Source organism: Bacillus rossius, chromosome 1, assembly GCF_032445375.1.
Source record: "Bacillus rossius redtenbacheri isolate Brsri chromosome 1, Brsri_v3, whole genome shotgun sequence".
In the NCBI taxonomy this organism is placed as follows: Eukaryota; Metazoa; Arthropoda; class Insecta; order Phasmatodea; family Bacillidae; genus Bacillus; species Bacillus rossius.
In genome coordinates, this window is record NC_086330.1 from 1,980,000 (window position 1) to 2,000,167 (window position 20,168).

General features: G+C 48.3%; 1 protein-coding gene across 1 annotated transcript in view; it reads right to left on the reverse strand.

The window, feature by feature from the left end:
* LOC134531090 (NADPH oxidase 5) overlaps positions 1 to 20,168 on the reverse strand; it is a 273,671-nt gene that overhangs the window by 18,838 nt on the left and 234,665 nt on the right. The window contains exons 4-8 of the mRNA XM_063366630.1: positions 7,257 to 7,368; positions 5,046 to 5,143; positions 2,799 to 2,919; positions 1,063 to 1,213; positions 166 to 376 (exon numbers count right to left, since the gene is read on the reverse strand). Of these exons, the coding sequence (XP_063222700.1) occupies positions 166 to 376; positions 1,063 to 1,213; positions 2,799 to 2,919; positions 5,046 to 5,143; positions 7,257 to 7,368 (693 nt within the window). The remainder of the gene's footprint in view (positions 1 to 165; positions 377 to 1,062; positions 1,214 to 2,798; positions 2,920 to 5,045; positions 5,144 to 7,256; positions 7,369 to 20,168) is intronic.

Consider the following 20,168-nt stretch of genomic DNA (forward strand, 5'->3'; position numbering starts at 1 on the left):
CACTCAGCTAACCAGACAAGCGGCTGCGTCCTTAGCTCTTAGACGAATTCAGCATTGCTGGCGCCTACCCCGTTCTCCCAGGCATACATAGTGTTAATAGATGTTATAACCTCGACAATATGCTGTGTCGCAAGTAAGCCCAGTGGAGGGGACAGAAGGGCCTACCTGATCGACAGGTTCTCCAGCAGGCCGTCGTGCTTCTCCAGCTGGTTCTTGAGCGCCTCGTACGTGATGGCGCCGTGGTTCTCGGCGTCGGCGTCCTCGAACAGCGCCATGGTGAGGTCGTCGATCTGCTCCTCGCTGAACTTCATGCCGTTCTCCTCCATGCAGGCCCGCATCACGTGCTGCAGCTCCCGGTGCTGGATGAGGCCGTCCCCTGGGCAGCGCACCCCCTCCTTCACTCGAGACTATCGAGACTATCGAGACTAGGTATCGACACACATTGCTTACCTAATACCATCACTTGTAAAACTAAGTACCTCAAAACCAAAGTTTTGCTATTCTTTTTTTGGTCTTTTCAAATTCAGAAACTCATGTAGTCCGGTCAATTCAGACATTCGAGGGTACAGAAATTCGCACCCAGCTGAAAATTAGTAGGATTGTTTAAAAAAAAACACATCATAAATGAAATCTAAAGAGTCCCCATCGATCCGACACCTGGAAAAAAATGTACTCTGGGTCAAAGGTCACAAAAATGGGTTTTTCGCTATTTTCAGAAAAACTGTAAATGTTATTCATAAAATTAGCCCAGACAAAAATTGTAGATCAGATAATTATCTATAAAACATGTCAAAATACTTTTTTTTCCCTAAGAGCCACCATTTTTGAGTATTTAGTTTTAAGTATTTAGGCTACCCTCTAAGTGTATAACCGAAAAGCAATGTTCTGGATGTCAAATCTTTTCCTCCATTCTCTGGGTTTATGCAGTACTTAAACAACATGTTTTATAACATTTTTAAAACTATGTATGAATCTTCATGAATATATCAAGTGTTAATATATATATTGCAACATCTAAATTGTTATGAGATTCAAATAACCACCAGAAAGCAGTGAATTTACCATCCAGATCGTACACTTTGAAGAGGAAGCGAATCTTGTCGTCGGGAGACTGCCCGGCGAACTGGTTGACTGCGTCTATGAACTCCTGCAGAGAGATGGACCCGGAGCTGTCTTCATCGAAGATTTGGAAGACACGCTCCGTGAAGAAGGGCTGCAAAGAAGCAACATGCTATTCCTCAGCTGTGCACATGGACATAAACACTCATCCAGAAGATCTGGCCACTTCTGGAAACAAGCTAGTGCAAGTCAACACACACATTCATGTTTCAACGCGACATGTGAGCATCATGAGGCCGCAAGTAGGATCAAGGACGGTGTCAGAGGCGCTGTCCTGTACACTGCTATCACAAGGAGGAGGGGGGAAGGGAAGGTGCAACTCACAGAACATCAACTGTGTCTACCGTCGGGACTATGGGAGTAGAGCAGGTAGTAGACATAACTGGTTTATGAAGGCATACTTTGAGTAATAAATGAAAATTGAAAAGCTACCAAAACAAAAAGTTTGAATGGTATATTGAAAAAAAAAAAAACACATTTGTACTATAGTAATAGTTTTAAAATATTTTGAAACTCTGTGTCATTCAACTGTGAGATTAAAATAACCTCCTTTAATATAAAACTACTTTTTCTTTGGAATTGAGCTTTCCAAGCACACGGGAAACAATTACCTCGGCTCCATTCCTGATGCACGTGAGAGCATGAAACAAGAACAAATACATTGCAACTCCTCGAGTGAAATGCTCTACCTACAAACAAGCAAGACAACCAATGAGAGTCTCTGTTCAGTGCTGAGAGAGAGCTAGCATGCTCGAGTCTCCTCAGGTGGCAGTTCTCCAAGGCCAGTCAAGAGCCTGGAAACAGGCACGGTGCAGCTAGTCGAAGGCTTGTACAACTGTAGCACATAATTTAAGTAATCAACTAATATAACATTATGCAAGCTTATTTAACTGTAAGATTAATTCAGGTGTGAGTTAGATAAGCTCATTTCATAGCATGGTCCAGCTGGTAGCACACTTCCAAACTCTAGCCTTCTTAATGCAATGACATTCCTGTTCGTTTAATAGTATAAAAATTTACTTTGTTGGTCCGTGGTGCACCTCGGCAAAGCTTGCAGCATTGTTGGCTTACTGCCTCCAGGCGGCAAGAGAAGACTGTTATGCACTTGGAGCAAATTATACCACATCTGATGATGAGTATAATATCTAGTTTCCAACTTAAAATTACGAAATTTTGTTGATATTCCGTACTAAGAATTGTCATGCTGTGTCTTGCAAACGTTGAAAAATCGGCTCTAGTCAGCGACTGATCAAGAGTTCTGACCGCCCTAAGCTAATATTATGAGGACGCGCCCCCGCCAGGTGTGTGACAAGTCAGTTTATTTTACGCGCGCTTTTTAAAATTTCAAAATTTATTGTTAAAAAATCAGGAAGTTCCAAGCTTTTTCAGTTCAAAGCGCATTTAGTTTTAGTGTTTTGTCTCGGTCTAGTTGAAATATGTAGGGTAGATGCAATGATGCATGCTATGACAAGATTTCAGCGCCCGCCTCTCCGGATCCTCGCGTCCTAGGCTGCAGCCTAATTAGCCTAAGGGTTAATCAGGCCCTGACTCCAGTCATGGCCTTGTCCAGTCTGGACAGGCTCCTGACTGGAGAGAGTGGAGGCGGGCATGCACCCAGCTGTGCAAGCTCTGCGTGTCACCACCTGAGCGAGGCCATGCCGAGTGCCCCGGACACTCACGTTCTTCGAGATGACTATCTTCTTGAAGTCCTCGAGGCGAATCTCCTTCTGGTCTCCCACGGTCTGGCGGAACAGCTGCTCCAGCCACTCCAGGTTGCTCTTGTCTATGCCGGAGCGCGGTCTGCAACACCCTCACTTACTCTCACCCTCACGTGTCCAGGGTCAAAGCCTTCCAATTAGTGGACAAAGATTACAAGTCTGGAAACCTGAAGTTATATGATATGCTCATATCATGTTTACCTGGAAGAAAGTTCTGATAAAAGACTACAAGGAGAGATATTTAGTTTCGTGTAAGATGAGGAGGCTCGGCGGCGGATGTTATAAACCTGATAAGGCAATGGGAAGTCTGCCGGCCACTGCAGGTGGATGTTGTGAGGGAGATGTTATTGCAAGATAATGAGCGGGACAGCTTCTGTTTCAGTCAGTAACTCAGATTTATTTGCGCTCCTTCACTTGTCTGCCGTGTCCATTCCGTTTTAGCGTGTTACAGAGGGCACAACGCACACACACAGTTGGCGAAGCATAATCGTCTTACATATATGTGTATTTTTTTAGATCCCGTTGTCTCCAGTTTGCTTGGAATATTAATTAAATGACCTGTAAGTACAAAGATTCGAAATCTCACGCAATAAACAGTAGTATGCATCACTGAACATGCAGATAATTAATAAGGTTACTTAAAGATATTTGTTATATGTATTCAAATTATATATTTTAACTATTCTTTTAAAAATTCATATATATTTATATATATTCATATATAATATTTTTCTGCTAAAAATGTCTATCATTAGTCTTATTGCTGATCATATTCACTCGACGAGTCTTAAACATCTATCATTATATTTCATGTGCTTATAGACTACCTATGGTAATTTAAGGAAAAATTTGTGGAGACGAAAAATGAACTGCCAGATCTTATGAAACTATTAAAAACTTGTGTTGTTTTATATGTTACTAGCTGCAGTAACCGGCGTTGCCCGGACTGAACATAGGCTGATATATTGTCCGTGAGTTAAAGCAAAATGGATAGCGCTATATGACAGTGTAACGGACAGACAGAAAAGACACACAATTGCTGTTTGTATGTCTATGAACTATGATTTTCAGTTTACTCATGACGATCGGTTGAACGGTTTGGAAGTTGATGCACTGCAGCACCATCTAGTGATACGTTACAAATAAACGAATAGCAGAAAAACCTTCTACATGAAAAACACTTCCATGTGGCAACTTCCATATCCATAGGTCAAACGGTGTCTGAGTTATCAACGTCATACTTTACCTACATCCTATTATATATATGTGTATTTATCTGTTATCTTCCCGCCTATCATCGACCAAATCGATCTTTGCAGTTACCAAATCGATTATGATTAATCGATATTTATTATCATTATGAACCTATAATGTACACGTTAATTTAACAAATCCAAAAATGTTAATATTTTATTACTGACTCGTAAAATGCCTCAATGTCATTTGAAACTGTAATAAATATATCTTTTCCTCGTAGCTGTGTTCGCCACATGAATTCGACTACATAAGCTGTCAGGAATTCCCTTTTTGTTTCTCTTCTCTTTTTGTTTCCCATCTCGCTGAGCACAACAATCTTTCAATTGTTTGAGGGTATTGTAGTGTTTCATACATGACCCTCACGTCAAATGTTTCTGTATGCACTCCAACATTACTTATAGAGCCAGGTCTATTGTTTTGAAATCTGTTTGGAATAATAATCATTTGTCTCTCGGCAAATTCCGCCGAATACCCACTGTTCAGGTAACACTCTACCGGCGATATATATTTTCTTTTGGAATACAAGGTTTCATTCATTTAAACGTAGAGGTCACTTCCTCCTATTTGTGTCTCATGCAAACCTGACGCATATGATTTCTGTAGTCAACGAAAGCCTCAATGCACATGTTCAATTCTTTATTAAAAAATGATGCATTCGGTAGGGGTGGTTAATGGATGGGTGGAGGAGGGTAGGGGTGGGGCGGTGAAGGAGGGTAGGGGTGGGGGGGGGGGGTGAAGGAGGGTAGGTGTGGGTAATGGAGCGGTACGGGAGGGTAGGGTTGGGTGCAGGAGGGTAAAGCTGGGAAATGGAGGGGTAGAGGAGGGTAGAGGAGGGTAGGGATGGGGAATGTAGGGATGGTAATGGATGGGTTGAGGAGGGTAGGTGTGGGTAATGGAGCAGTAGAGGAGGGTAGAGATGGTTGCAGGAGGGTAGGGGCACGGCGGCCATACCTGGCATTGCTGAGGTTGGCGAGGAACTCCATGGCCTGGTCGGGGGTCACAGCTCCGTCACTGTCCTGGTCGATCAACCGGAACAGCTTCTCCACGATCTGCAACACCAGCTGCTCGCTGCGACACTCCGACCTACCTCTCTGGCCACGGCTCTTCTCACACATCCATAAACTATTGAGGCTTTGTTTCTGGGTGTGACGCTTCCTCCACACTTTGCATCAATGATTTGTTATTTTCACTCTTACCGGAATATAAAAACAATAACGAAGAATGTGTTGGATTGGGAATAAAGTATCAAACTCTCTCAGCTGTATTTCAAAATGAGTGTAGGAATAATTGACACAGAATTAAAAAATCCTTCTAACAGTTTGGGTTCCATGTATTTACGTGACTGCAAAATATCTACTTACAAGCCAGCAGTTACCAATAGTTGCTGGGAGTGTTAGTGGCACCGACACTCACCTGCTCCGGTGAAGCAAGTGCCACACTCTCGCTCGCCAGGCACCGAGGCTCTACGGCACTCTACGAGAGCCACACCACCTGGTGCAGAGCTCCAGCCGCACGGGGCAGCAGCCAGAGGCAGAGTGCCGCGCGCAGTCCAACGGCCGACCTCCACAGCGCCGATAACCATCATAATGAGCCTCCAGTTGGCCAACACGACCGCGGCTCCAACGAAACCCCACAGTTCGCCCGCGGAACCATTTAAATCACCGACTACATTAGCATGATAAATGCCCGAGGAAATCCTTCTCGGCCCGAAGCCCAGTGGTCTTTGTGGGGACGTTGACGGCAACAAGGAATACCCGCTCTGTTTGTTCAGGCTGCAAGGCTACAAGGAGGGGCTAGGGGATGCAAGTGCCGGGTCATGCCTATAGAGGACGACTGTGACTCTACAGACATGTGCTGGAGTGTCGAGTGGAGGCGAGGCCAAGCGAAGCTGGAAGACCATTCGCACGTTCCAAACTTACCTAGTTTACACCATTCTGGCACCCAGCAAACTTCGTGCAAACATAAGCTACCTATTTATTTAGATAAGTGAAAATACTAAGAAAACAATACATATTGACTGATATGAAGTGCCAAAAGGATTTCCTTGAACTAGTTCGCACCCTAACCGCTGCAAGTGTTGGGCAGGATGGCATCAGCAGGTTGGAGTTGAGAAGTATAGAGTGCTCTGTGCTCACTGGCAGCAAGGCAAGTGTGCCATGTGATAGAGGAAGAGTTACGAGGCACTCTGAGTTCGGCCGCCAGCAGTTAATAATAATTAACTACTCCATAGCTGTAATGATTATTTTCATGAGTGTAATTTAGACACTGGAATGATGATAGATTCACAAGATGATCGTTGAAGCGTGTCGCACTGACAGAGTGCTACCAACTACCGACACCAGTACCTTCAAGCACCGAGGTGGTTCCCGAACCACTCTAGTAGGTTTGAGAGTGGTAGAACCCAGAGCCTTACTTTGCCTGTACCAGCACACAAAGTGGTTGACTATTCACGAATACAACCTGCAGTGCTATTATAAGAAAACATTCATCGAAGCAAATAAAGCTGTAACGGCGACGACGCCACAGCGACAATGTCTTCAGAAACAAATTTAGAGCGAGCCAGCTGCTTCAGTAGCTCTCACTGACCTGTCGGCACTTCGACACGTGTGTCAATAGTTTCCATTCTCCAGTCTTGACCTTTATGGTAATCCTAATTATAACAAAACACTTAAGTATTTTCAACAGCTGTCTACATCTCCGGGGCGGAACTGTAGTTACATAATGCTATGGTTTCGGTGTGAACACGAGATAATCGTGCTACAGCAGGTCCGTGTAAATAATGACAGGTTGCGCAGAAGCGCCCCAGGGAGGGTCACACATGGCTGGCCCGTCAGAGGGAGGGAGCTCTCGGCCTGTCCTATTAGGGGCGGAAACTGCAACTGAACATGACGTCAGCCATCAACCTTAGCTGTGCCTTTACCCATTACGATGCTCAAAATCTGCATGCTTTCAACTAGTCCTATAATGTTTCTCAAACCCACATATTAACGGGAAGCCCTTTACTATCTTTATCGTTTGAAATTTCATTTGCTTGAATTTAAATAAAAACTGTTCAGTACAAGCAATAAACAGTTAAAAACTGCTTTCACTTGGTGGTTAAGTTTGCCAGAGATATGATCCGGTAGCACCCTAGAGGCGCGGGGGTGGGTGGCAGGTACTCACCCCTTTGGCCTGGAAGATCTGGCAGAACTTGTCGAGAGTGATGGGGCCGTCACCGCACAGCACGTAGGCCACGCTCTCCACCTGCTCGGCGAAGTCTATCTGCGTCTCGTCCCTGCAACACACCAAGGTGCTCAGAGTCCTCAAGAGTCCCCAAGAGTCCCCAAGAGTCCCCAAGAGTCCCCAAGAGTCCCCAAGAGTCCCCAAGAGTCCCCAAGAGTCCCCAAGAGTCCCCAAGAGTCCCCAAGAGTCCCCAAGAGTCCCCAAGAGTCCCCAAGAGTCCCCAAGAGTCCCCAAGAGTCCCCAAGAGTCCCCAAGAGTCCCCAAGAGTCCCCAAGAGTCCCCAAGAGTCCCCAAGAGTCCCCAAGAGTCCCCAAGAGTCCCCAGAGTCCCCAGAGTCCCCAGAGTCCCCAGAGTCCCCAGAGTCCCCAGAGTCCCCAGAGTCCCCAGAGTCCCCAGAGTCCCCAGAGTCCCCAGAGTCCCCAGAGTCCCCAGTGTCCCCAGTGTCCCCAGAGTCCCCAGTGTCCCCAGAGCCCCCAGAGCCCCCAGAGCCCCCAGAGCCCCCAGTGTCCCCAGAGTCCCCAGAGCCCCCAGAGTCCCCAGAGTCCCCAGAGTCCCCAGAGTCCCCAGAGCCCCCAGAGTCCCCAGAGCCCCCAGAGCCCCCAGAGTCCCCAGAGTCCCCAGAGTCCCCAGAGTCCCCAGAGTCCCCAGGGCCCCCAGAGTCCCCAGAGTCCCCAGAGTCCCCAGGGCCCCCAGAGCCCCCAGAGCCCCCAGAGCCCCCAGAGTCCCCAGAGCCCCCAGAGTCCCCAGAGTCCCCAGAGTCCCCAGAGTCCCCAGAGCCCCCAGAGTCCCCAGGGCCCCCAGAGTCCCCAGAGTCCCCAGAGTCCCCAGAGTCCCCAGAGTCCCCAGAGTCCCCAGAGTCCCCAGAGCCCCCAGTCCCCAGGGCCCCCAGAGTCCCCAGAGTCCCCAGAGCCCCCAGAGTCCCCAGAGCCCCCAGAGTCCCCAGAGTCCCCAGAGTCCCCAGAGTCCCCAGAGCCCCCAGAGTCCCCAGGGCCCCCAGAGCCCCCAGAGCCCCCAGTGTCCCCAGAGTCCCCAGAGCCCCCAGAGTCCCCAGAGTCCCCAGAGCCCCCAGAGTCCCCAGAGTCCCCAGAGTCCCCAGAGCCCCCAGAGTCCCCAGAGTCCCCAGAGTCCCCAGAGCCCCCAGAGTCCCCAGAGCCCCCAGAGTCCCCAGAGCCCCCAGAGCCCCCAGAGTCCCCAGAGCCCCCAGAGCCCCCAGAGCCCCCAGAGCCCCCAGAGTCCCCAGGGCCCCCAGAGTCCCCAGAGTCCCCAGAGTCCCCAGAGTCCCCAGAGTCCCCAGAGTCCCCAGAGTCCCCAGAGTCCCCAGAGTCCCCAGAGTCCCCAGAGCCCCCAGAGTCCCCAGAGTCCCCAGAGTCCCCAGAGTCCCCAGAGTCCCCAGAGCCCCCAGAGCCCCCAGAGTCCCCAGAGTCCCCAGAGCCCCCAGAGTCCCCAGAGCCCCCAGAGCCCCCAGGGCCCCCAGAGTCCCCAGAGTCCCCAGAGTCCCCAGAGCCCCCAGAGCCCCCAGAGTCCCCAGAGTCCCCAGAGTCCCCAGAGTCCCCAGAGTCCCCAGAGTCCCCAGAGTCCCCAGAGCCCCCAGAGCCCCCAGAGCCCCCAGAGTCCCCAGAGTCCCCAGAGTCCCCAGAGTCCCCAGAGCCCCCAGAGCCCCCAGAGCCCCCAGAGCCCCCAGAGTCCCCAGAGCCCCCAGAGCCCCCAGAGTCCCCAGGGCCCCCAGAGTCCCCAGAGCCCCCAGAGTCCCCAGAGTCCCCAGAGCCCCCAGAGCCCCCAGAGTCCCAAATAAAATGAACAATTTTTTTTTCAGTCGAGTTTTCCAATAAATAATTTATTGTGAAATCAAGTAGATTCTCTTATTATTAAAAAAAACATACATAAATATAATCGGAGACAAGAATTATATGAAATTAAATTTTAGTGTGAATGAATATTTCTGTTAATATTTAACAATAATATAATCATGTATGTACAAAGTACTGTAGGTAAAGGTAAAACAGCGAAAAAAGAATATCAAAGGAAAAGATGTTTACTAGTGTTTACTTGTCGGAATTTGAAATTTTTTTCCCCGAAGTCTCTATTGTGGGGGCCCTCCGTTTGTGGAGGCCCCGGGGCTTTCGCCCCGGCTGCCCTCCCCTAAATCCGGCCCTGCAGAGGACTTGAGCCGACCACTACTGGCTTCAGGGTTCCCCGGCTTCCAGGCCACACGCCTGAGCGGAGAGCTGATAACAAGGCGTCATGGCACTTGCACCAGGGCAGTACTGAGCTATACGACAGGCTGTTCGCAAATTTCTGAAGACTATTACTGCCAAACGTGATTTATAAACTGATAATTAAAATATTCGATCTTCAAACACCAACATTTCTGACTGCGAATCATCTCATATTTTCTGCACCCGCCGCTGGATTTCGCTGTCTGAATCGTAACCGTTGCTTGCTACCACTGAACGCAGATAGCAGTTATGGTTACGATTGACTAACTGTTTATTTAGATGGTTAACCATATCAGTTTTTGGGCACGAAGTTCTATTTGTAATAATTCACTACTACAGATAGTAAGGTTTGGCAAAGTCCAATCCTTCTCTTAGCGAGACCCGCCCGCTTGGTGGAGCTCACGGTGGCTTCGTCAGCAGATGGCGTTGCCTTCAATTTTAAACGCACTATCGTTTGGGGCGTCCGTCATATCATAAATTTTTGTTCGTTTCGTATGCGTTCATATACCATTCATCCAATTGCGATGAAATTTAGGTGAGCTATGCGCATGGCCGCGAAAGTGGCGCACGAATCGTTTCAACAAATGTGTGTATTTCATATAGTTTAGTGGCAGTTCGTGTGTTTTCGGTGTAAGAGTGAACACACATTTCAGTAATGAAATGAATTAAATAGAAACAGCAATAATTCACAGAATTAAATTGAATTCAGTTCGTGTGTGATATAAACACTAGGTAGCCCAAAGTTGTTTAAACTATGTTTATTTCATAGCGGCAGTTCGTCTGATTTCGTTGTATGAGTACGCATGAATGACACAATTCAATTAAATATAAAAGAGAGACAGAGAGAGATAGAATGGCAGATGTAGAGCGAGGTATAGAGAATGAAATGGAGTTAGCATATGTAAAGCTAGATATAGAAGTATAGAGATTGGTATATAGATTATAGTGGGATGTATGTATATAGATAGAGATAAATATAAATAGAGATATATATAGTTGTGGATATATATATTTAATTGTATATGTATACCTACTTTAAACAAATTACAAAACAAAATTGAATGAGGCATACCGAGCATTTTGCAAACTTGATGTTCAAATTAAGAAGACATTTACTGTCTATATCTGATTTTGAAAAAGTCCCTTTCACCCTGTGTTCAGCCCGGGCGCATATTTCCAAACCCTAGGTTGACTCGCCGACGCGTGCCTGAATTGCGCTCTCGTTGGCCGCGCCTTGGGAGGAGAGGGGAGGGAGACGGCCGCGTGGTGGGGGAAACGCGCAAGGGAAAGAGGAGGGGTCGGGAAGAAGCTATCTGACACGGCGACGAGAATATAATCATATATGTGTGCTTGTATATATGCCTGTACCTAATTACAGAACATAATGTTAGTCATCTCTGCAACTTCAAGGTAACGGGAATGAGTGTCTGGTTAGGTGCGGAGTTCGAACCTCGACAATAACTTTCAAATGCTTAAAAATGGTTTTAACTGAATTTAATATTTGACGCACAATTATTTCCATTTTTAAATCATTTATTTAACGCAGGCTCTTTTGACGCTTGCTCGAGGGGAGTTCCCTCGGGTCAAACATGTTAAGACTCGGTGCATGAGTCTTACCCTTAGAACAATGCAGCATTGTTAATTTATCTCAAAGAGCAACAATTGCCACATTTTTTTAACTTACAAGTAGACACTATTGGGTCTGTTTGTTACAGAATTAATAAACACCTTTAGACATAAATATAACCCATTATCTCACATAATATGAAGCCTGTATAAAATATACATACGTTGTCACAAGTTTATGCTCCTAACCCAAAATGCCACCAATTGTGTTAAGTTGTCTACTTCATAGAAATAACTCGCATATTTAGAACGAAAGTGTACAAAAACACTGTATTACAAACGGATGTTTGCAGTCCGTTAAATTTTTCTATATTTCTTTGAGCGCAACGCAAAGCAAAATGCAAGGAAATGTTCATAGGATAAACCATGGAATATATTTGGTAAACTAAAATAGTCATAGTGAAAGGTTATTTAAAGTTTTTTTTAAAAAACCTAATTTTTACGGGTATAACAAAAATTACATATTCAGACAGTTAATAAGCTATAGGAACGATAGTGGAAAATATCTTTTAAATTGCAGATTACTAGAACACACGAATTGTTTAAGCAAATATATGATAAGCTAGGTCCATTACTTAAAGTAATATTATGTTTCGCATTCTTAAATATTAAACGTATAGTCTAACGTGTGCGGATAATATTAATTATTTAATTTTTAAAGATTTTCAAACAGGTCCAAGGCGGAGTTTAGAATTTTTTCAAGTCTTTTTCGTTTATATCGGAGACGTTATTGTTGTTAATATACTATCATTATTGGTGATAGAAGTTTAATAAATATTTCAGAAATTTTACTGATTGAAATTTATCTGTCGCACTATCGACTGTCGACTGTAGTGTCGACTGTCTGTCAGAGTCGAGACTCGAGACTGCTACCTGCCGCTACCGCCGTGTGGAGGCAGCACTCGTCGCACAGACATGTTCCAGTACTTATTATGTTATACAAGATACAGTTTAATGTAGGGTAGTCACTAAATTACTAAAAGTGAACATGCGTAGCCTCTCAATGGGAATAATTAACAATGTTAAAAGTAATAAATAACTACCATGACATGAAGACAGAGAAACGGTCTTCCTCCGCCGAGTGGATGCAAGAAGCGCTGTGTAATACTAGTGTCTTCGAGTTGCACATGACATTCGACCGAAGTGTTTGTGCACTTTCGCACTTGTGTTTTAGTACCATGTGCGTCTCTGCCTGAGGACGGGAGCAGATAGCAGTTCCCGAAACGTCGCTTGTTTCTGTTTTGGAAAACTATTGTGTTTCGTGTTTTTGTTTTGTCGTGGTTTTGTCTCGTTTCAACTGTTGTGCTGAATTTTTTTGGGATCAATATTTTTGTGCTGTCATCATTTGTGGGTTTTTTTCCGTTCTCTTCTGTTTTGGAAAACTATTGTGTTTGTTTCGTCTTTTCGTTTTGTCGTGTTTTTGTCTCGTTTAAGTGTTGTACTAAATTATTTTTTTGGGTTCAATATTTTTGTGCTGTCATCATTTGTGTTTTTTTTTTTTTCGTTCTCTTAGTCCATTTTTCTTTTGTTTTTCTTTGTTTGTTGACCATATTCCTGTTATGGAATATTATGTGGTGTTTATATCCTGTTGACAACAGCAATTTTTTGCTTAATTTGTGTTTTTGTCTTCTGGTTTTTTTGACGTTTTCTTCTACAGTCATACATGTGCTTAGCAATGACGTATGTCCAAAAGCTTACATCAAGTCATGCACTCCCATTGCACAAATCTTTCAAAGATAATATTATCTTTTAGTGTGCGGGAACGAAATGTTTACTGTACGGTCCAAGAACACCAACGTAATGTATGTGTTGCGAGTTCCAGTTCCTCTGGGAGCAAGGTTGCGACGTGCGAGCCAGCCTCACGTGACTCTGCAGGCCGACAGCCGTGACAGCCGTGACAGCCGTGGCAGCCGTGGCAGCCGCGGCGGCTACACGGGGTGTCTCTTTGGCCCGCCATTCGGCCGAGAGCCAGCCACAGACGGGAGAGCCACACCCGATGTTCCCCGAAGTTCATGCTCGCTTTTTCTTCCGTACCACAACAGGTGTATTTATTTGGGATCTAGCTTACTCATACGTCATACGCCGTTCTATCTCATTGTATAAACCGGTGTGGCATTAAATTTTGCGATCGATTAGGATAGGTTAGCTACATTATAAATACTTTAAAACATTGTGGATGATTCGTTATATTAGGTAAGTATAGCTACATTAAAAATACTGTAAAATAATTTTATGGTTGCTTGGCAAATACATTTTTAATATGTAGCTGTCCAGCGCTAGGAAACCGTTTACATGATTTCACAGTATCTTTATTGCAGCTATCCTAACCAAATCAACCGTCCACAATGTTTTAAAGTATTTATATTGTAGCTAACCTAACCTAATTGACCATTAGTTATGATGCGTTGTCCAAAATAAACATTCACGGACACACGGTAAACGAAAAATATGGCGGCGTACAAATAAATACCGTTGCCTTGTTTGTGGTCTTTCCTTTTATCAACACCGCCATATTTCTTTACAATGAACAAAAAAAACCGAGGCTGCACGATCGGGCGTTTGGCTCTCTCGTCTGTGAGAAGAAGGCTTCCCGCCACAGCCACGCTCTAGTATAGCCCCTGCCGCGCGACCCTGCTTCAACCACGCCAGGGAGTCGGACAGAACTGAGAGATCTGCGTTGTTGCTCGTAGGTGACCTCGACCCTGCCTCCCACTGCCTGGAAGTCACGTGTTGTGACTCTCCAGCTTCCATCCTTCACGTGGCTCTGCGGGGCTCACTTTGTTGCGGCACCGACTTCCCCACCTGGACGCCATCGCCACCCACAGATGCCCACATACACACTTCTCGCTACCCTGAGACATCACCAGTGGAAAGGTTGCAACATGGAACCTAAGTTGTTGGTGCATTGGCCTCTGCTCGCAGCTCACGCAACACGTCTTGTCTGATCTCCTCACGTGTCTCGCAGACCACGCTCAGACCACGCTCAGACCACGCTCAGACCACGTGCGGGTTGTCAGACTGCAGCGAGCAGGCTCACACGAGAGGTTAAGTTCAAAATGCTCTTATGATTCTTTTGGCAACGTGAATAGTTCAGCGTTTTGAGCACCTTAGTGTATATTTTTTATAACAATATCATTAAGAACAAACAACAATTATTTCTATAAAGATTTGTAAAAAAAATTGTTTAAAATTTTGTGGGGTTTTTGGCTAGTAACTAATACATATCATCCACCTTTAAACTCCCGACATTAAATTTGTTTACTATGTACGAAGTATTCATCCACGATCTTTATCAGTATCTCATGGCGGGATTGTGAGAGCATGGATAGATTGTGAGAGCATGGATAGATTGCGAGAACATGGCGGGATTGCGAGAACATGGCGGGATTGCGAGAACATGGCGGGATTGCGAGAACATGGCGGGATTGCGAGAACATGGCGGGATTGCGAGAACATGGCGGGATTGCGAGAACATGGCGGGATTGCGAGAACATGGCGGGATTGCGAGAACATGGCGGGATTGCGAGAACATGGCGGGATTGCGAGAACATGGCGGGATTGCGAGAACATGGCAAGGTTGTGAGAACATGGCGGGATTGCGAGAACATGGCGGGTTTGTGAGAACATGGCAAGGTTGTGAGAACATGGCAAGGTTGTGAGAACATGGCAAGGTTGTGAGAACATGGCAAGGTTGTGAGAACATGGCAAGGTTGTGAGAACATGGCAAGGTTGTGAGAACATGGCAAGGTTGTGAGAACATGGCGGAATTGTGAGAACATGGCGGAATTGTGAGAACATGGCGGGATTGTGAGAACATGGCGGGATTGTGAGAACATGGCCACGTTCGATACATGCAACCAAGAGGGACTTTAAGTGAGGAATTCCCCTGTAACATACAAAATTTACGAAAAATGGGTCACTTGTACTCTTGTTAGAACGTGAAAATGTATTTCAGAGTATGCATGACTCTTGTTCTGTATTGTGAGAAAATGGTCAATACTTATCATCAGTGTTGCTACAAGCTTGAAATTCCTAAATTCCCTGACGTTTACAGCTTTTCCAGATCTGATTCGACAAGTTTCCTGACCTTTCAGACACAAACTATCCCACCTCATTCTCATACTTGATATTAATTTTTTTTGGGAGACGGGAAACGTTCATGCTTTCAAATATGTCTCCTTATCAAAAATTAACGTCATTTTACAAAACTTGATTGTATACAATTACTGTACATTCACTAGGCTATCGAACTTACTTGTATGTAAGCATCCGCAAATTAGTTCAACCCATTTGTGTTTAGCGTAAAGACCAGGGTTCCGTGAAAAGGATATTCTACGAAATTGAGAGAATAGTAAACGACTGAGCAGTTTCTGAGGCGACTGAGCTTTGGCGGAGATGGTACTTTTTTTTTTTCTTTTTTAATTTTGCTGTCGCAAGGAAAAAAAAAAATTACAGAAATATTTGGTGATTTCCCTGACTTTTCCAGGTATTTTCTGATCATATTAATTGACACGTATTCCCCCGTCTACCCTACCTGTAGCCAGAGAGATCATGTCGGTTGCAAGCATGTAGCACGTGTCCACAAGAACAGGCCTAGAGGGAGGGGGGAGGGGTGCTGGGACAGCCTCCTGATGGGCTCTCGGCCGGCACAAAGGCCTGGTGACGGTCTGACGGAACACACCGGCCGCCCGCCTGTGTAAATCAGCGTGTTTACGAGCCGCCAGGCGCTTAAGGCCTACTTTTAGACCCCTTACACCCGCGCGTGTGCGCCTAGCTGCTCGCCGCACGCCCCCTCAGGGACTGGAGGGGCTGGGTTCGCTTCCAGCCGGCATCACCGCCGTGGGCGACTCTCGACCGACACTTCCCAGCATGACACTCGGCCGACACTTCCCAGCATGACACTCGGCCGACACTTCCCAGCATGACACTCGGCCGACACTTCCCAGCATGACACTCGGCCGACACTTCCCAGCATGACACTCGGCCGACACTTCCCAGCATGACACTCGGCCGACACTTCCCAGCATGACACTCGGCCGACACTTCCCAGCATGACACTCGGCCGACACTTCCCAGCATGACACTCGGCCGACACTTCCCAGCATGACACTCGGCCGACACTTCCCAGCATGACACTCGGCCGACACTTCCCAGCATGACACTCGGCCGACACTTCCCAGCATGACACTCGGCCGACACTTCCCAGCATGACACTCGGCCGACACTTCCCAGCATGACACTCGGCCGACACTTCCCAGCATGACACTCGGCCGACACTTCCCAGCATGACACTCGGCCGACACTTCCCAGCATGACACTCGGCCGACACTTCCCAGCATGACACTCGGCCGACACTTCCCAGCATGACACTCGGCCGACACTTCCCAGCATGACACTCGGCCGACACTTCCCAGCATGACACTCGGCCGACACTTCCCAGCATGACACTCGGCCGACACTTCCCAGCATGACACTCGGCCGACACTTACCATCATGACACTCGGCCGACACTTCCCAGCATGACACTCGGCCGACACTTCCCAGCATGACACTCGGCCGACACTTCCCAGCATGACACTCGGCCGACACTTCCCAGCATGACACTCGGCCGACACTTCCCAGCATGACACTCGGCCGACACTTCCCAGCATGACACTCGGCCGACACTTCCCAGCATGACACTCGGCCGACACTTCCCAGCATGACACTCGGCCGACACTTCCCAGCATGACACTCGGCCGACACTTCCCAGCATGACACTCGGCCGACACTTCCCAGCATGACACTCGGCCGACACTTCCCAGCATGACACTCGGCCGACACTTCCCAGCATGACACTCGGCCGACACTTCCCAGCATGACACTCGGCCGACACTTCCCAGCATGACACTCGGCCGACACTTCCCAGCATGACACTCGGCCGACACTTCCCAGCATGACACTCGGCCGACACTTCCCAGCATGACACTCGGCCGACACTTCCCAGCATGACACTCGGCCGACACTTCCCAGCATGACACTCGGCCGACACTTCCCAGCATGACACTCGGCCGACACTTCCCAGCATGACACTCGGCCGACACTTCCCAGCATGACACTCGGCCGACACTTCCCAGCATGACACTCGGCCGACACTTCCCAGCATGACACTCGGCCGACACTTCCCAGCATGACACTCGGCCGACACTTCCCAGCATGACACTCGGCCGACACTTCCCAGCATGACACTCGGCCGACACTTCCCAGCATGACACTCGGCCGACACTTCCCAGCATGACACTCGGCCGACACTTCCCAGCATGACACTCGGCCGACACTTCCCAGCATGACACTCGGCCGACACTTCCCAGCATGACACTCGGCCGACACTTCCCAGCATGACACTCGGCCGACACTTCCCAGCATGACACTCGGCCGACACTTCCCAGCATGACACTCGGCCGACACTTCCCAGCATGACACTCGGCCGACACTTCCCAGCATGACACTCGGCCGACACTTCCCAGCATGACACTCGGCCGACACTTCCCAGCATGACACTCGGCCGACACTTCCCAGCATGACACTCGGCCGACACTTCCCAGCATGACACTCGGCCGACACTTCCCAGCATGACACTCGGCCGACACTTCCCAGCATGACACTCGGCCGACACTTCCCAGCATGACACTCGGCCGACACTTCCCAGCATGACACTCGGCCGACACTTCCCAGCATGACACTCGGCCGACACTTCCCAGCATGACACTCGGCCGACACTTCCCAGCATGACACTCGGCCGACACTTCCCAGCATGACACTCGGCCGACACTTCCCAGCATGACACTCGGCCGACACTTCCCAGCATGACACTCGGCCGACACTTCCCAGCATGACACTCGGCCGACACTTCCCAGCATGACACTCGGCCGACACTTCCCAGCATGACACTCGGCCGACACTTCCCAGCATGACACTCGGCCGACACTTCCCAGCATGACACTCGGCCGACACTTCCCAGCATGACACTCGGCCGACACTTCCCAGCATGACACTCGGCCGACACTTCCCAGCATGACACTCGGCCGACACTTCCCAGCATGACACTCGGCCGACACTTCCCAGCATGACACTCGGCCGACACTTCCCAGCATGACACTCGGCCGACACTTCCCAGCATGACACTCGGCCGACACTTTCCAGCATGACACTCGGCCGACACTTCTCAGCATGACACTCGGCCGACACTTCCCAGCATGACACTCGGCCGACACTTCCCAGCATGACACTCGGCCGACACTTCCCAGCATGACACTCGGCCGACACTTCCCAGCATGACACTCGGCCGACACTTCCCAGCATGACACTCGGCCGACACTTCCCAGCATGACACTCGGCCGACACTTCCCAGCATGACACTCGGCCGACACTTCCCAGCATGACACTCGGCCGACACTTCCCAGCATGACACTCGGCCGACACTTCCCAGCATGACACTCGGCCGACACTTCCCAGCATGACACTCGGCCGACACTTCCCAGCATGACACTCGGCCGACACTTCCCAGCATGACACTCGGCCGACACTTCCCAGCATGACACTCGGCCGACACTTCCCAGCATGACACTCGGCCGACACTTCTCAGCATGACACTCGGCCGACACTTCCCAGCATGACACTCGGCCGACACTTCCCAGCATGACACTCGGCCGACACTTCCCAGCATGACACTCGGCCGACACTTCCCAGCATGACACTCGGCCGACACTTCCCAGCATGACACTCGGCCGACACTTCCCAGCATGACACTCGGCCGACACTTCCCAGCATGACACTCGGCCGACACTTCTCAGCATGACACTCGGCCAAACTTGACATGTTACAGTCTCATTCATTTCTAATTAGAATAGTAACTGAAGTAGCTTGGCTTCTGGGTTGTAGCCGTGTCCTTGGCGAATAATTCACCGACGTTTCGGTCGACATTGCAGTCGCCATCATCAGGGAGCAGTCACCAATAATTCAACGACGTTTCGGTCGACATTGCAGTCGCCATCATCAGGTAGCAGTTACCTACAATTCGCCGACGTTTCGGTCGACATTGCAGTCGCCATCATCAGGGAGCAGTCACCTACAATTCGCCGACGTTTCGGTCGACATTGCAGTCGCCATCATCAGGGAGCAGTTACCTACAATTCACCGACGTTTCGGTCGACATTGCAGTCGCCATCATCAGGGAGCAGTTAACCTACAATTCACCGACGTTTCGGTCGACATTGCAGTCGCCATCATCAGGGAGCAGTTAACCTACAATTCACCGACGTTTCGGTCGACATTGCAGTCGCCATCATCAGGGAGCAGTCACCTACAATTCGCCGACGTTTCGGTCGACATTGCAGTCGCCATCATCAGGGAGCAGTTACCTACAATTCACCGACGTTTCGGTCGACATTGCAGTCGCCATCATCAGGGAGCAGTTAACCTACAATTCACCGACGTTTCGGTCGACATTGCAGTCGCCATCATCAGGGAGCAGTCACCTACAATTCGCCGACGTTTCGGTCGACATTGCAGTCGCCATCATCAGGGAGCAGCTACCTACAATTCACCCACGTTTCGGTCGACATTGCAGTCGCCATCATCAGGGAGCAGTTAACCTACAATTCACCGACGTTTCGGTCGACATTGCAGTCGCCATCATCAGGGAGCAGTTACCTACAACTCAATGACATCTCGGTTGACATTGCAGTCGCCAAAATCAGGGAGTTGTTAACCAACAAATTCAACGACGTTTCGGTCGACATTGCAGTCGACATCATCAGGGAGCAGTCACATACAGTAGGCGACTGCTCCCTGATGATGGCGACTGCAATGTCGACCGAAACGTCGGTGAAATTATTCGCCAAGGACGCGGCTACAACCGAGAAGCCAAGCTACTTGAGCCAATTGCCGTGAAAGCCTGCGAACGTTATTGGAATAGTAATTCATTTTAAATACATTCTTTATTCATATGTCAAACTCAATCCATAATAGA